The sequence below is a fragment of the Rhododendron vialii genome, chromosome 9a (assembly GCF_030253575.1).
Source record: "Rhododendron vialii isolate Sample 1 chromosome 9a, ASM3025357v1".
NCBI lineage: Eukaryota > Viridiplantae > Streptophyta > Magnoliopsida > Ericales > Ericaceae > Rhododendron > Rhododendron vialii.
The window spans coordinates 39227212-39245261 of record NC_080565.1 but is presented as its reverse complement, the minus strand read 5'-3'; the positions used below and the strand labels follow the sequence as shown (position 1 = coordinate 39245261).

Here is an 18050-nt window from a genome sequence, read left to right as displayed (position 1 = left end):
CAAGTCTGTAGCAATTTATGTACATCCATTAAAGGCATTAGGCACGTGGTCTGGAGACAAAATCCACTACAAAGCCACGGGTGTGATTTACACACAAGATCACAAAAGTGATGCTTATTGGAGCATGGCAGACAGCTGCTACAAATGAAGCGGGGAGAGAGAGAGAGAGAGAGAGAGAGAGAGAGAGAGAGAGAGAGTTAAACTGCCCGTTTGATAATAGTGATAGATGGATGTGATTCGTAAGGAGAGGAGATAAGATTAGGATTGAGATTGGTAATGAAAAGAGATTGTTAATGAAAATGGATTGATAATGAGTATGTGATGAGATTGGATTGATAGAAGAAATTGATAATGAGAAGAGATTGGTAATGTGAAAGAGTTGTGATAGGACTATTAATCCTAAGTCCCACGGGGTATTAGCAATACCCCTTATTACTCGGATTATTCATCCCATCGGATCGGACTAGTAGTCCGAACTATTTTTGGTTAACAAACAAAGGCTTTATAATCCTATAGGATTGGTTATCCAATCCCAATATATAAGAGCCTTATCAAACGGCCCCTCAGAGCTAACTCAACATCAACAACAATTTCCCATCCCTTGGCCATTCGATGGGGGACTGGGCAATCACCGGAAGTCAAGCGGGCTAGGCATTGTGATCAGAGACTCGCGTGGTCATTTTAGAGCGGCTAGAGCTTTTCACTTCGGTTTTTTGATGAGCCCAGTAGTGTTGGAGTCGATGGCGGCACGAGAAAGTTTGGTCTTTGCGAAAGAACTTGGGTTGCAGAAGGTGCATATTGAAGGAGATTCCCAATTGGTGATTGGCATGATTCAAAAGCAGCAAGATGTCAACACAGCAGTTGGGGTTCTAATTGCGGATGTGACCTGGCTAAGGCAAGAGTTTGAAGATACAAGAGTGAGTTTTATTCGAAGGATTGGCAATTCGGCGGCGTATGTTGTGGCCAAAGATGCTGTGAGAGGGAGTGGGATTCGTTCGTGGGAATTCTATCCCCCCCTTGGCTTTTTTCATCCATCATGTGAGGATGAGAGCCCTTCTTGATGTATTTGATTTTATTTCCCTGAGATTAATAAAATCTATCCTAAACTTTGGCAAAAAAAATAAAAAATAAAAACATGGCTTGTTTCACCATGTGGTCATCTCTGGTATAAGCCAAATAGTTTATGGTTTTCTTTTTCATTTACAAAACCAAGATTCAACCATAGCATTAGGGTGATTCTTCATTTGAATTGCCCAAACGATCAAACTTCGAAAAAATTTGTAGACCTAGAAACTCATCTTGGAGAAATGACAAAACACATTCATAAGCAAGGGGACTCTTAACATTCTCAACTAATTTCAGATTGTACGTTACTAAAAAATAATCAGTCATATTCCTTCCGCATATGGTGGGCAAAAAATACGGCATATACCATGGCCAAAACATTACCATCTCTCACTGCCAACAGTGTCAAGTAAGAATCATATATGGGGTGGGCTTCAAAGGCCCAATAAGAATCATATATGATAAAACAGGGTGGGCTTGGGCTTCTGAGGAAGTCCAGTAAAATTATGAAATACTACAAGCAAGTATAGAAGGGGAAGGAATATGGGGGGAGTGAGTTAGGCCCTGTCGTTTTGGGTCTTAGAGCATCCCCAATGGGGATGTAAAATCAGGTGCTATAGTTATAATACAATTCAGATGTAAAAAAAATTGCTCCAATGGGGATATAAAATAGCAATTTCGAAGATGGAAAATAACACAAATGGAAAGGGAGATGTATATTTGCATCCCCTTTTGGCTGCAGCTATAAATTGACAGATCATCACCAACTGATTCTACCAGAATTTTGGACAGCCGGAGGTTACCTGGTTTCGCTGGAAAGTCGTCGGAAATTGCAAGAACCACCGGAATCTGCAAGAACATGTCGGAAGCTCACCATCTCCGACCCTGATTCTTGATGACATCACCCAATTGATTCTCAAGATTTCCAACAGATTTCCCTTCGGTTCCAGCCCCTTCCAAGATTTTCAGATGTCTAGAGTTACCTTCGATTCGTAGAGAGAAAGAGAGGGGGGGGACTGGTTCGGAGAGAGAGAGAGAGAGAGAGGGCTGGTTCTGTTCGTAGAACTAGAGAGAGAGACAGAGTGATCTGTAAAACTGAGAGAGAGAAAGAGTAAAGTTGGGATTTTGGGTTGGCAATAGGTCTTTATCCGACCATTGGCCAACAGCCCTTTTGATCAACGGATCAAATTAATCAACAACGGCTTTTTTTTTTCCCTGCTTATAAATGGGTGTTTTTTTACATGATTTTACGCTACAAAAAATTTCTCCCTTCTCTGCAAACACACTCAAAAAAAATAGTATATCAATTATGGTAGAGGGAAGTCGTAGTGCGAGAGGAAAATCGTTCAACTCCAATAAAGATAAAAAAACATTGGGACGGAAGTTTTTTTTTTTCGAAATAATTTTTTTTAAGTCCTCAATTACCGGATACCGAAATTATTTTTCAACGGAAGTAGTACTTGAATTAGGGTTAAGAAAGTTGGGGAAAATTAACAAGAAGGGAAAGTTAGTTAATTATCCATCCCTTTTTTACATCTCACCATTGGAGAGGGATGTGTTCTATTTTACATCCAACTAACTTTTAACCACTTTTTACATCTAAAATAACTATCCATCCCCTTCTAAAATACATCCCCATTGGGGATGCTCTTAAAACCCCTAAGCAAGTTTTTTTTTTTTTTTTAATCCTCAAAACCCTTAGGCAAGTTGTTTTAGCAGTCAACCTTTTTTCGTGGGCAAGTTGTTCAACAGGCAACTTTTTTCCGTGGCCAAATTCGGCTGAGAAAATAACTGTGGCCGTTTGTCTCTCTAATTTCAACTACCAAATCAGAATTTTATCCTAGACAATATCCCAAATTACATTTGTGGGAAAATGCGAGAGCGATGAGAAGAGACCATGTTATCATGAAGCTTTCCAAGACAAACCAAATATTGTGATCAATTCAAAGGCTTTGATTCTTTGAAGATCAGCCTAGGAATGCGATTACTTGAGATGATTCAATAGTTGTGATTGTGTAGGAAAGATAATTTTTGAAAAATAGTTGCGACACCATTTGAGAAACTTAGCCAAAAGTTGAAATTAGTTCTGACTCAAGAAAAATAAATTGTTGGAGTTGCACATAAGAAAAGAAGTTTTCCCAAAATCCTGTTGGGGAGGATTCGGGGAGTGCTCCTACGAGACTAAAATACCATCGAGGCATCCGGTTGGCGTTTGGCTGGAATGCCTCTCCGATGGTCCCTATGTATTCGGAGCTTCGCCCTTATCCAGATACCATGTAATCTATGAAGCACCGACACCTCTAAAGGTCGAAGTATCGCAGTGTCAGGACACGGGGACACGGGGACACCGCGGGACACCTCGGAGATACGTACGGGACACGCCACGTGGCGTGTCCCATATTTTAATATTAAATTTTGAGGGGGACACGGCGGGACACCGCTGGGGACACGGCGGGGACACCGATGGGGACACGGCAGGGGTCAAACTGTAATTTTTTTAAATTTTGGGGGCCAAACTGTAATTTTTGAAAATTTTGGGGGTCAAACTGTAATTTTTTAAAAAAAAAATTTGGGGCCAAATTTTATTTTTTTTAAATTTCTGGGTGCTAAACTATAATTATTTATTTATTTATATATATAAATAAATAAATAAATATACACGTGGCGTGTCCCCCGCCGTGTCCGTGTCCCCATTTTTTTAGAATTTCCGTGTCCCGGTGTCGGTTTCGGTGTCCGTGTCCGTGTCCGTATCCGTGTCGGTGCATCATAGCATGTAATGCTAATCAATATAGCTTTTCCCAAAGTGAATTGCCTTCTTACTCAGTTAGGTTTCTTCTGCAACTCTTAAGCATTTTCAAATTTGTCCATGTGACCTTCGTCCTAGTCTGGTCAACTAGTCCTACACATTAGTACGGGACCAAGGTGAATGCCGAAAGGATTATGACACATTCTGATTCCACTAGAGTTGCCTCTAGAAGTAAAGAAATTTTCCGTACAGAAGAAATGGGTTTGGTATCTGAAACTCCAATCTTTTGGAGCTTCGCCGCAAGCCTCTCTATACCATAAACAAATGTAATAGCTCTATAAAGCCTCCAAAGTCTCGATAATTTTTTTTTTCCCGATCGATAGAATAGATTAGGTGCAAACCCGGGACAATACATCAACATTAATGGTCAATGGTGAGAGTCCACAAGGTAATGTCACACGAAATAAATAAATGTAAAGTTCCTCTAAGGGAATAACACTTATACGCACATGTAAGAAGATTTTAACTCTTGATCTCCTAGTACGATGCAAAAATCCTGTCCAAACGAGATAGTTTAACACCTCCTCAAAATTTTGGTTTCTCTACCTATGTGGCAATCCTCTGCGGCTCAACTCACTTTGTTTTCTCCTATTTTCCTGTTCCTGATTTCAATCTAAAAAGAGAAAAATAACTTCCCACTATCCATCACGAGTTCACATTCCAATTTCTCTTACAGCGTTTGAATCTTTCCTTCTATTTTCGTTGGTGCCAAAACTCTAGTGCACAAAAGGCTGGTACCGTGTGTAGCGTACAGGACTTTTATGTACTGGAATTTTGGTATTATCACTATCCTTTTCTCTACTCGCATTGTGCCCTTTCAACACATAGAAAATTGAAAAAAAATATCAATGCAAAATTTTCATTTGTCTCGATCGTGATCAATATGACCAAATGGAGGAGATAAATCGACATCTGAACAGCGTGAAAAGGAGAGAGATCTCGAGTTTCTGACTGTGAATATGTGCGATCGATCTGAGAGGTCTCTTTCTCTTGAGTATGAATAGTACTAGGCAGTTTGATTTTGCCTCTCACTTCTTATATATGCTTCGCAGGTAAGCTCTGGGGGTTTCGGCTCATATATATGCTTGTTCCTTTCTTTTATCAGTTTTAGTTTTCAAACTTGCTTCATGACTTTCTCTATTGGTTTTTCTTCAAACTAACGAATCCAGGGGGGTGTACATGAGGTAGCCGCCAGCAGCAGCGGCGGAGGAGGATGAGTCTGACTACCGACTGGATTGGTGTTGGAGGATGGTGGCGGAAGATGCACGAGATCATGGTTGATTTATGTATTTCATGAATTATTTAAGGAAATTATGGTTTATTTGTTTACGAATTCATGATCGATAGCCCTACACCAGTAAGTAAATTAAGTGTCAACAGCTATATTTTTGTTTTCCTAAAAATATCACGTCAACCAGACATCAATAACTACATTATTAGAATATACTACATAATTTATTTTGAAAGTTTATTTGTCTATCTCAAAGCCAAGGGTGGATCCAGGATTTTGATTCAGCGACGAGAAATATTTAGAAATTTTTTCTTTGCAAAACCTTAAAATAATAAGATATTTCTTTATTGGGATTGATTTATTTCATTTTGTTGAGCGATATTACTTATTCATAAATTTAAGTGAATTTTCATACTTTGACTGCGTACAAATGATTCAGTGCAGACAATATTAAAGAAAATTCAAATTGTATGTTCAAAATATATAAATTTTAATGCATTTCTTGATGTCAAATCTAGAAATGAAATGCCTAAGGACTAAACAGTCGCTACCCCCGGGTAACACTATGTATAGAGTCTGATACCGTCTGGTTTATGGCTTTTGAAAACATAGTACCTAAATAATCCCAACGTGTTACATAAGGCAAATATTGTGTAATTATTTGATTTTCTGCAATTTTTTTCATTGCTTTGTGTAAATAACCCAATATTGATACTTTATTACATTGCCTTTTATGAGATGACTCATATACCTTACATACTGGAATTCTTTATCATTGATATTCCTTTTCTCTCTTTCTCTCCCTCCTCTGTCCTTTGATGGGCATAAAAAAATCGTCTTGGTAGCAACCACCAAACAATAGAACAAGGGTTAGCACTACAGCTGGTCTACAAGCAAGGTAAGTAGGTCTATTACCGGCTGACTTCGGATCAAAAGGACCTAACGGAATAATCCCTTATGTCGGATAAAAAATGCTAATGGGGCGGGAATCGCCCCCGGCTACGTGTTCAGTGTCCTTTGGACCCTTAGCCCGCCCGCCACAAGCAGAAGCTACCCCTTATGTTGGTTGAGGTAGGAGGGCATTTCCATCCCGAAGGATTCAATCCAGCCATAAGTTCCCCTTTAGTTGCATCTTCACATGCAATTCACTCACTTGGGGAAGAGCGGACGGTAAGAGGAGGCCTTTGCTCTATCTGCTTCTTCCTCCTTCCAGGATTGAACAATATTTCAAAGAGGAAATCTTCTTTACGGCTATTCCGTAAAAAAAAAGTTACGGAGCTCAATCGTTACCGTTCAAAGTGTTTTTGGACAATCCGGATTGAAAATCAGTTATGACCGATAATAATTGATTGTGATTAACTTTTCCCCGAAAAAAATTTCATTAAAATCTGGACCGTCTAAAATAGAAATGAACGCGCAAGGTTGAATAGCTCCGGAAGTACCGTGAAAAAACCACTCTATTTCAAATAGAAAAAAATCTGGATTTTTTTTTTCTATTGTGGAAGGTGAATATTAATGGTGAGTGAGTCAGCGAGGGGCATTACTAATACAGTAATACGTGACCAGAATGGTCTCTTCCACGTAACCTTTTCTAAACCCCACGTGTCTTGCAATGAGGTTCCGGTGATCGGTGATCCTATCTATTTGCTTACCTGTTTGCGACTTCGTCCTATCAAAGAGGCTGTACCGACAAAAGAATCATTATTGAACTCTTCCTGTATTTCAATCCTCAAACGGTGGTAGAGGAGTAATTATTCAATAATTCGGAAGTATCGCCACGTGATATGATCTACTACAAAGTGTATACACCACACAAGAACGAGTGATGGTTAAGTTGTTCGGAACATCACGTAACGATACTCCCAAACTATTATACTCTTAAACTATTGTATAATTTCACATAGTAGAGCCGCCCTGCTTGAGGCCATCGCTCTCCAAAAGAAGCATCCATTGATAATTTAATATCAATGATATTTCCGTGTCGAACATCTCTTAGTAGGAGTAGTAGTTTTTGGCCAAACCAACAAAAATCCTCTGTTCAAGAAATCGGACTCATTCTCCCACGCGAACGTGTTATGTCCACCGCACCAAACCATTGCATAAGTCTACTGCACGTCGTGTGGGGTCTATTTCGGTACTCATAAAAATACAAAAAAATATTTATTTACGAGACCTTGTTAAAAATCAACTCTAACGAATATTAGTAAACATATTTTCTGAATTCGCAATAGCAAAACTGCGAAAGTTGCGGTGGCCTTAAGGCTTTTTGTTCCCACGCGTTTGGGAACCATCCCCCAACAGAGAGCAAGTCCTCCCTTCCAATTCATGTTTGCCATTATTTCAAACAAGGCGCCTATCTAGCAAAATATCAATAAAGGGCGTTCCATTTTCACAAATTCAAACCTTCATATTCACGCTATAAATAGATCATCACCGTACCCTCAAACCAACACCACCATCCCTTTCTTCAATCCCACCTGGTAAAAAAGAAGCGATACATCTTTCTAACTCTCTCTAGAATCAAAAAAAATCCTTCGAAATGGCAGGCAAAGGCAAAGGAAAGGACCAGGCCTATCACCCAGCCCCAGCCAGCGGCTCCACTCGAAGCAAAGAAGAAGCCACGAAAAAAAGCTCCAGACAAAACGTATGAAATCTATCATAGTTCATCGACTGCTCTCGCATGGGATTACTTTGTAAATCTCATGTTTTCGTCCAGAATTTCGGCTTGTTTTGTTTCCTCAAATTTTCTGTTTTTGGGTAAGTTAAAATTTTATATATCAACCAAAAAAGGGGCAAAGCAGTGGCGGAGTCAGGATTGTGAACTCGGGGGCCGGCTTAGTAGACGCATACGCATATTTTTTTTATCGGAATGTATACTCATTACTCATAAAGTTTTTGTTTTACAATACATTATATTTTCACGTTGAAATGATTCTAGCCTAATGCAATTAAAGTATACTAATTATTTTGTATATTTTCTGTAAGACTACTTCAACTATTACGTGATCATTTTGTATTTATGAAAGAAATTGATAAATGAGAATGTAAAATAACCATTTTTTTATCAAATGAAACTACATTTATTAAGATAATAGGTAGCTATACTCAAATAATTATCAATAATATTAAAATCAAGAATATACAAAATAAAATTTTTAAAACTCAAGAGCTCGAGATACTGGCCCTGAGTCCCAACATAGCTCCACGGCTGGGGCATCCAGTGAGAACAGATTACAAAAACAGACACCAACTGTACCCACCTACCATCTCTAGACAAAATCAGTAAAGACCCAAATCTCAACAGAGAACATTACAAGAGACATTCCAAACTATGCATATACTCTGATTCGTAGGAGAGCTCTTCAAATTCTTCCAGGCACTAAGGCAGAACCTCAAATCGGATGGAGTATAATTTTCTGCACAACACCAACTGGATCTTCTATCTTATTCTGGAAAACTCTGAGATTTCTTTCCCTCCACAGATAATACACCGTAGGGGTGGGAATTTCCGACACGACACGAGAACATGACACGAAATTAGCAGATTAGGGTCAGTTATTTCTGATACGAAACACGAACACGAACACGACGAGAAGTTATGAAAGGACATGATATCCCGACACGAAGTTAACGGGTTAGGGTCGGCTATTCCTGACACGAAACACGAAAATGACACAACACGATAATACGAAAAGTTAAATTGGTCGGGTTAAGGTTGAGAGAATTCTGACACGAATCCGAGATGATACGACACAAACACCCGATGCCCACCCCTAATTTATTACACCGTGCCAGCTAAAGAGAGCTTGTAGAGAGAATTCTTCGGGCCATCACCCCCCTTTATTCTGAACGGACCACTCCATATTCAGTATCAAGCAACCAGGGACTCGACAGACATTATTCCTGGACTTCAACTGCTCCGACACATAAAAGGAGAAATGACCTTAAAAAATATGTGATCATGACTCTCAATACATCATCATAGAGCACACACCTGCTTTCAAAGACAATCCCCCCAAGAATGTAACCTATCCTTGGTAGATAGCCTTCCCCATACAGCTAGCTGATTAGGTTCCGGAAACAAGGGGTTTTGTTTCTTCTCGACTCGGTTCTAGCGTTAGGGTTCGCCATTTATTTGATTTGATGCATGCTGCGGTTTCTGCTTGACTAGCTTTATCAATTCGAGTAATGGGGCGATTCGGTTCTATGGCTAGGACCCTTCTATTTGTTTGATTTGGAACTAGGGTTTGTGATTGATTAGTATTCTGAATTTGGGTATTGGCAGGTGGTGCATAGTTCAATTCCTACAAATTCAAATGCCCCAGTGATTCTTATTTTCATTTTCTCTGTTGCTTGCTGTATTGTTGCCGGCAGTTGGATAGATTCATTCCAAGCCGACCAGACATTGATAATGCGCGTTACAAGCTGACTGACGACAAAGAGAATTCAGCCGAGAGCTCTGCACCCGGGAAGGCATACCGGCAGCAACTGGCAGGAGCCCTCAACATAGATCTGAAGTCTCGGATACTGGCTTTCAAGAAACCTCCCACCCGGCCAGCTGGGGCCATAGCAAACCCAAACGACTACTACTCGGCAACTCAGCAGTCAAAACCTACAAAACCCGGTCGACACATTCCCCAGGTGCATGGATATTCTATTTTAGGGTTTTGATTATATTTATGGTTGGTGTTCACCATTAAGACAATTGTATATGCTGTTCAATTTTCTTTCCCATTTTTTATCTATATATATAAATAAATCCTCAAGTATTAATTTCAGTGTCATCTCATTCTTTCAGACTTCTGAGAGAACGTTGGATGCTCCTGGCTTGGTAGATGATTACTACCTGAACTTACTAGATTGGGGTAGCAGCAATTTTGTTGCTATTGCTCTTGGAAACACCGTGCATCTGTGGAATGCTGCTAATGGAGCCACATCTCAACTCAGCACTGCTAACGACGCAAATGGCCCTGTGACCAGTGTCAAGTGGGCTCCAGATGGACGACGCATTGCCATCGGCTTCGACAATTCTGATGTCCAGCTTTGGGATGCTGCAGCTAATCGACGGGTAATTAGTTTGTTACTTATATATATACGTTTCTGATCAAGTTCTCTCATCATTTTGGCTTTTCTTTTCAATTTGTGGAGAATAAATAGTGGCTTAATAGTAACTTAATCCTTGCAGCTAGAAAGCTTGAGAGGTGGCCACCAATCACGAGTCGGATCTCTTGACTGGAAGAACAATGATAGTTTGACAACTGGAGGAATGGATGGTAAGATCATCAACAACGATCTAAGAGTGAGCCCACATACCGCCGTAACCTACACAGGGCACCATGAAGAAGTCTGTGGGTTAAAATGGTCGGCTTCGGGGCAACATTTAGCAAGTGGGGGAAACGATAACCTCCTCCACATATGGGACGACAGATCCACGGCTTCTTCTCGTCCCCGAACACAGTGGCTTCACAGGATTGAAGACCACACTGCGGCTGTTAAAGCCCTTGCTTGGTGTCCATCCCAGGGACACTTACTGGCCTCTGGTGGAGGCAGCCGTGACAAGTGCATCAAGTTTTGGGACATCCGCACAGGGGCTCGAAAGAACACAATTGACACCGGCTCGCAGGTCTGTGCTCTGCTGTGGAACAAGAATGGGAGTGAGCTTCTTAGCTCTCATGGTCCTACACAGAATCAGCTTACACTTTGGAAGTACCCGTCAATGGTGAAAGTAACTGAGCTCACTGGCCATGAATCCAGAGTTCTTTCCATGGCTCAGGTACAATTCATTGATGTGATTTGAAAGATTTTAGGTTTCTTGAAACGAGTTATTGCCCAATTGTGAATTGTTTTTCTGATTTTGCTTTTTTTTTCGTTCTGGTTCTTTGATTCAGAGCCCGGATGGATGTACAGTAGCATCTGCTGCAGGGGATGAACTGAGATTTTGGAATGTTTTTGGGACTCCTGGAGTGGCCAAACCTGCACCAGAGCCAGACTTCGACGAGCCCCGCATCCGCTAAGTGGAACTGATGTAGAACAAAATCTCTACTGATTTTGTGGAAAGATTTGGTAGGGTCAAATCAAAGAAGAAGTATTACAAATATATTCCAGTTATGGAAACAATTGAATTTTAGAATTTTCTTTTTAATTTTACCACTTGTTTTGACATTTTTTATTAGGGAATAATATTAGTAGAAGAACTTTTTTAGTGCTCCCTGTTTAGCACAATTCTAGATTCATATTTTCTATTTTTCTAGAGTTTTTTTTTTATTTTTTATTTTGTGTTTTGCTTGGTCCCTACTCTAAGTTTATTCTTTGTATAAGTTATCTTATTAACTAAAGCCTGCTAGGCTACTAACTAAGCGTGCTGCGCTACTACTAGTATAAATAAGGGTTCAACTCTCCTTGTAATCCATTTAATTAATCAATAAAAATTCACAGTACTTTCTATTTTTCTTGTGGGCAAGGTGATTATCTTTTTCTTGTGGATTCAAGAGCTCGTCCATTAGAACGATATATAGTCTCTCTTCCACTACCACGCTGCGTTAGGAACAGTCAAGGATGGTGGAAATCTTAATCGTGCCAACAAACGAACTCCATTCTAAACACCAGAAGCCTTTCAAAAAAGGGGAAAAAAAGAAACCATTCTATACACCCCAACACCCTAAACAAATCTTCTTTGCATCCACAAGGTATCTTGGGATGACAATTCCAAACACCATTCACTAGAGAGTAACTAAGTGTAGTAAATTGAAGCCTCATGATATAAGTATCTTGATGCGCAAATTAAAACTGGAGCTTGGGTGTTTGGTGGAGGAAATTGTGGCTGTCCCAAATCGCAATGCCGCCTGGATTAGGAGCAGCAGTAGGCCCAACCCATGAAGCATTGGTGTTGTTCTTTGCCAAATTCAAGACAAGATAATAGAAAAATGCATGCCGAGAATATCACACTTGCAAGGGACAAGATCATTGCGTGCTAGCTGCACCTGTCAGTAGCAGAAGGATGCTATGACAAATGTGAACCTGCATATATTATGAGGTTATCACGCACACTGCATTAGCTAGATCGAGCTAGTTGGAAATTGTGGATTCTACTGTACAGTGTACAGGTGATTGCTCTCGCCAAAACCACAAGAAATGGCTACTTTACGGTGTAGTCTTCGTTGTTTTCCATACCGGAATCATACTCCTAGCCGCTTCTCCATGATGGTTGTGAACATGCCCTTCAATTTGGAAAACCAACGTTGCACTCGGCATCAAGAAAACCAATTTCGGCCCCTACAAGTATGACAACAACACAATCTATTTCTACTACGACAAAACTGAGGTTGGGTCCTGGGAGTGCTGTTATCCCAAATTCGAAAGCCCAATTTCGAAGGACCAAGAAGTTTACCGTTACGGTGGACCTTGCTATGACCAATCTAGTTGAAAATACGAAGTTGGCAAGTGATCTAAGCTCAGGAATTGTGCCTTTGAGCTGCCGATCAAAATTGACTAGGAAAGTGAAGCTGATGTTGATTTTCAAGAAGAAGAAGGCGAACCATTGTTTCTCATAATACGGACTTCAATTCAGTCTTTTTCAAAATCTAAAAAAAGGCGTTAAATTTATAAAGTTCAACTTCTCATATATACACACACACTAGTAGAGCGGATTTTCTGATAAATAAATAATGATTTTATTAATCACCAGGACAAATGTTAGAGTACAAATATGATTAAGTACGTAACAAAATAAAGAATAATCACAACAGGGTAATATCAAATAAGTAATCGAAATACAATCACAACATGAAACACAGATATATCGATCACTTGCACATGATATTCTGGAGTGATTGTGTGCTGGTATTTATTTCCATAGTGCAATTCATGTTGACGGACTTCTTCTTCTTGAAAATAAGCATCAGTTCCACCTTTCCGGTCAGTGTCGATCGGCTGCTCAGAGGCACGATCCCAGAGCCTATATCAGTTGCCAATTGCGAATTCGCTGCTAGATTGGTCGAAGCAAGGTCCACTGCAACGTTAAACTTCTTGGTCCTTCGGAATTGGGCTTTCGATTTGGAGATAGTAGCACTTCCAACCTCCGTATCGCCGTAGTAGAAGTAAATGGTGCTTTTGTCGTACTTGTAGGGGCCAAAATTGGCGTTCTTGATCCCAAGCTGGACGTTGCCCTTCAGATTGAACGAAGCATTCGATGCCGTCTGGACATCGAAATTATCAAAGGCGACAGACCTAATCCGAAATTTGGGATTCCGGACCTTCATAACAGTTAGGGTGAAGAGGGCTATGATCGCGCTCTGAAAAATGATGAAGGCTATACCGTAGAGGAGCCACTTCTTGTGCTTTTGGCGGCGAAGCTCCTTGTCTTCCATTTGGGTTATTTTTTTTGAATGAGAGAGAGAGAGAGAGAGAGAGAGAGAGAGAGAGAGAGAGAGAGAGGAGGGGGATAGGAGGGTTATTGATATCTATGTGTAGGATTGAAAGAAGTGGATGTGGTGGTGATTAAAGGCGTGGAAATGGACTATATATAATGTTGCGATGAAGGGACGGACGCCTTGTTTGAAAGCCTTAAGGAGAGGGACTTAAATTAAAGGGAAGGAGGACTTTTCCGTCGTCGGATGCCTTTTTTAACACTTGTTATTTGGGGAGCAGAAGCTTCTCCCCCAGTGGCAGGATATTTTTTTCAATAATTTGGATCTAGATGGATGGATGCTTCTATTTGAAGAGGATGGCTTGACATTGTCAAATGTGAATTATATCTGTCATTTTTTCCCGTTTGGGGTTGGCCATGATGGTCTACTCCTTTTCTGGGTCTTATATTCAAAATCTCCTAAACGCTATCAACTCTTGAGGGGCTAAAGCATACTTGTTATTCCTTTGCTCGGTTGGATGCGAGATTAGTTTTGAGGAATTATTTATAAAGGAAGGATAAGATAAGAAGTTGTATTATTTACGGAGGGGATAAGATAATAGGGTTTCGATGGTAAAAAAAACCAGGGGAATTAGGAGGTTTTTATTAGTTATACCAACCTCATACCCATAACCCACTCATAAATTATCTCCCTTCTACGGGGTATTAAATCGGAAGGGTTATTAACTAATACCCCTCTTTTTTGCTAGCCAAACCAAGGCTACAGGGTATTTATTTTCTAATCCCCACATTAGTCAGCCAAACCAAGGCTACAGGGGTATTTATTTAATTTCTAATCCCCACATTAGTGATTACCCCTTCCTTATACCCCATCCAAACGGGGGCTTAGGTGGCGTATGTTTGTCGGGGTCGGTGATGCCATTCTCGTTGTTGGGATGCGCGTTTCTCATTTTGATGCCACCGTACTTTTGTTTCCTTCGATCTCTAACCTATCTTCAAAAGATTATATAATCTATTTTCATTTATTGAGTGACACAAATAATGAAAGTACGGTCTCCCAAAATTAGTCGAGATACAGAAACGGATTAGTCCACTTACATGCCATAAAACGAACATAAGTTTAAGGGAACATTTTCCATTGTTTGAGGTTTTTAAGGGTATCCCAAACTCCATTGTACCATAGGTTTCTTTTTGTTTGGAGTTTGTCTGTGTAAAAGGCAAGATTCTCCTATATCTTAATGGATTGGTAATGGACGCTCATTCTGCTAATTAAAATAAGTATTTATTTTTTAATTAAAAGGAATATATTGTAAAAGAATGACATGTCTTGTAAAACAAAAAATAAATACTTAAAAATAATAACCTTAGCGAAATGCGATGAAGCTTGAACCACCACCTAAAGCATGGGAACAAAGTGTTCATATAGGTTTTACATCTTCTGCCGCATGTGAACCCCAATTACAAGTATTCTCTTTCCATACCATGGGAAATGGGCAAACCCCATTTAATTAACATTTCTCTTTTCCTACAGATCTTTAATGAGAAACGCCAGGTGCAAAGAAAATATGCAAAGAAAATACCCTTAAAGTGTACATGAATGGCTCAGATGCACTGCACAGTGAATCTGAGCCGTTCATGTACACTTTAACCGTATTTTCTTTGTCAACTTTCTTTGTCCCTAGCACTTCTCATCTTTAATTCTTTGTATCCTTTCTGGTCTAATAAAGCAGTAGTACTTAATTAAACATGACAGATAGCCCCTGGAAGGAAAAGCGTCAACGGCTAATTTTGTTTTCCTCTAGAAGCTTTGAAAAAGTTGCACAAGTAGACCGTGTCTCTTTATATAAAATATCGAAAATTAGACCCCATACCTGAAAACTTCATCGTCCGGGCGAACAACCATATCATAAAATGATCGATTAACCTAGCCGCCTCCTCTACATGATTTTTTTTGACATCTTTTTTTTAATTTTTCCCTTCAATTAAAGATGGAGGTTGGACTATCACGTCAATCAAATATCGATAACTAACATTGTTGAAACATGTGTATTTTAAAAGTTTACTTGTTAGAGGATCTTATCTAAAATCCGTCAATGTTAAGAAAGACTTCACTTGTACATTTTAGGTCATTCGACACGTGTCTACATGTTTTTATAACAATATCAACAGTGACGTTATGTAACGTAACAATAAAAGTGACACACTACATGGTAGTAGAGGTTATATAATTAATCCCTAGGGATTTAAAGTGCTTGCATGTTGGAATCGCACAAAGGCCAAAAGTTTCAAATCTTAGGGCCGCTAGAGGGTTTATGATGTAGCGCAGCCTCATTTTACGAAACTATTTACAACAAGAAATAAGAACAATACTTGAGCCAGAGGTACTCTCTCTTTGAAAAAACGATATTGAGATAAATCTCGATTTTTCTTTAATTCAATAACAACTAATTTAGCCTTAAGACTTACAACTTAATTTATAATAGAAGAAACCCTTCATATTAGAAAATAAAAACAAGGAAACAATAGAATTAGAAACTAACAATTCTTCTTGACCAAACAAAAATTAAAAGGAAACTAAATCTACTTGAGAATTAGAAAACTAATTACTCTAGGATACTTATTTTTCCTAATTCGAAGATTCCTAGCAAAATATTGAAATCTAATATACTATTCTAGTTTTTTAGTGAAATATTATTTAAAACTAATAAACTGAAATATCTATATTTATAAATTATTTACCTCCATCAATTTACCCGATTGTTAACTTCTGAGTCCCGAAAATAATCGAGGTGCACTTAGTTGGACCATACATCCGGCTATAAAAAGTGCAGAGGTTATATATAAATTTAAATTTTGAAAACCAAAAGTCATAACTCGAATCCAACGCTTTCCAATAGAAGCATCCATTACACTGTTGATATTTCCGCGTAGAATCTCTCTTTTTGCCAAACATCCCCCACGCGTACGTATGGGAAGCATCCCCCAACAGAGCAAGCCCCACCTTCCAATTCACTCTTTATGTTAATCAAAAGACTTCAAAAAAGGCGTGCGTTTTTCATCAAAATTTCAAAAAAGGTGTTCCACTTTTCACAACTTAATTCACACCTTAATCTTCACACTATATATATATATATATATATATATATATATATATATATATATATATAAGGATCATTACCATACCCTCATCCACCACCATCACCACTTTCTTCAATCCCACATAGTAAAACGAAAAGCAATACATTTCTCCCTGTAGGATAATCAAAACAATCCTTTCAAATGGCAGACAAGGAGCAGGGGGCCTATCACCCGGCAGCAGCCAACGGCTACACCCGCAGCGGCGAAGAAGGCACGGCTTTCGATGCCAAAGAGCTCCGTCGCCAGAAGCACAAGAAATGGCTACTCTACGGCGTAGCGTTCGTCGTTTTCCAGACCGGAATCATACTCCTCTTCTCCATGACGGTCATGAAGGTCCGGAATCCCAAGTTCCGGGTTAGATCTGCCACCTTCGACACGTTTGATATCCCAACGACGAACACGTCCTTCAATCTTAAAACCAACGTCGCACTTGGGATCAAGAACACCAATTTTGGCCCCTACAAGTACGACAACAGCACAATGTATTTCTACTACGGCGAAACTGAGGTTGGGAGTGTTGTTATTCCCAAATCGAAAGCCCAATTCCGAAGGACCAAAAAGTTTACCGTTACACTAGACCTTGCTTCGACCAATCTAGTTGGAAATACACAACTGGCAAATGATCTAAGCACAGGAATTGTGCCTTTGACCAGCCGATCGAAATTGACTGGGAAAGTGGAATTGATGTTGATTTTCAAGAAGAAGAAAGCTGTCGACATGATTTGTACAATGGAAGTGAATACCGCAACACAGTCTCTCCAGAATATCAATTGCAAGTAGAGATATAACACAATCATCATCAGTTTGAATTTCAGTTGGCCAGAATGGGAATAATTATAGTGTTCGTTCGATTGTTCTTCAGAGGGGTTGAGTTTGACATTTGCTGCTAAAGCCCGTTGTTTGGGGATTTCTTCACGTTCTGCTTTACGTACTTGGGATTTGGACTCGATAATTACTCTTCTGTTCTTTTTTCTTTTTTTTTGTATGGAATGCCATAAAATTTCGATTCTTTGAATTCATTTGTCTTTAGTGGACTGTATAGACTAGACCAGTCTCAACCAAATACTATATTTTTGCATTGATTTTGGGATTTGGGTATGTAAACGTACAATTTATTTGAGGGAAACCCAATACAAAAGTAAACGAAACTGTTAGGAGTCGAATATTTCAGAGTATGCCACCTGAGGGACTTTCTTCATGACTTGAGATTAGGTGAGGACATGCAAGTAATAACGAGACGATCTAAATCAAACCCTGAGACGTATTTGCGGCCAAGAGCAAAACTTTGCAGTCAGGAGTAATTTTTTGTGGCCAAGAGCAAAACTTTGTGGCCATGATCAATTCTTCGCGGCCAGCAGCAAAACTTCACGGCCAAGAGCAATTCTTCGCGACCAAGAGTAATTTCTTTGTGGTCAGGTGCAATTCTTAGCGGCCAAGAGCAAAAC

General features: G+C 39.5%; 2 protein-coding genes across 2 annotated transcripts; both read left to right on the top strand.

Annotated features, from left to right (window-relative positions):
• Positions 1-7527: 7527 nt before the first annotated feature.
• Positions 7528-11546, top strand: LOC131301685 (cell division cycle 20.2, cofactor of APC complex-like). Its single transcript, XM_058328066.1, has 5 exons — positions 7528-7746; positions 9477-9743; positions 9901-10170; positions 10288-10875; positions 10991-11546. The coding sequence occupies exons 1-5, from the start codon at positions 7642-7644 to the stop codon at positions 11114-11116; spliced, it is 1356 nt and encodes a 451-aa protein (XP_058184049.1). The 5' UTR covers positions 7528-7641; the 3' UTR covers positions 11117-11546.
• A 5200-nt stretch (positions 11547-16746) lies between these two features.
• Positions 16747-17385, top strand: LOC131299898 (uncharacterized). The gene has a single exon (XM_058325472.1). It carries the CDS (start codon positions 16747-16749, stop codon positions 17383-17385), a length of 639 nt encoding a protein of 212 aa, XP_058181455.1.
• Positions 17386-18050: the final 665 nt, after the last annotated feature.

Excerpts from the sequence above, each read along its gene's own strand:
- LOC131301685 (XM_058328066.1), top strand. The coding sequence starts at position 7,642 with ATGGCAGGCAAAGGCAAAGGAAAGGACCAGGCCTATCACCCAGCCCCA. Across the intron at positions 10,171-10,287 it reads ATGCTGCAGCTAATCGACGG|CTAGAAAGCTTGAGAGGTGG; the intron begins GTAATTAGTTTG and ends TAATCCTTGCAG. Across the intron at positions 10,876-10,990 it reads GAGTTCTTTCCATGGCTCAG|AGCCCGGATGGATGTACAGT; the intron begins GTACAATTCATT and ends TCTTTGATTCAG.
- LOC131299898 (XM_058325472.1), top strand. The coding sequence starts at position 16,747 with ATGGCAGACAAGGAGCAGGGGGCCTATCACCCGGCAGCAGCCAACGGC.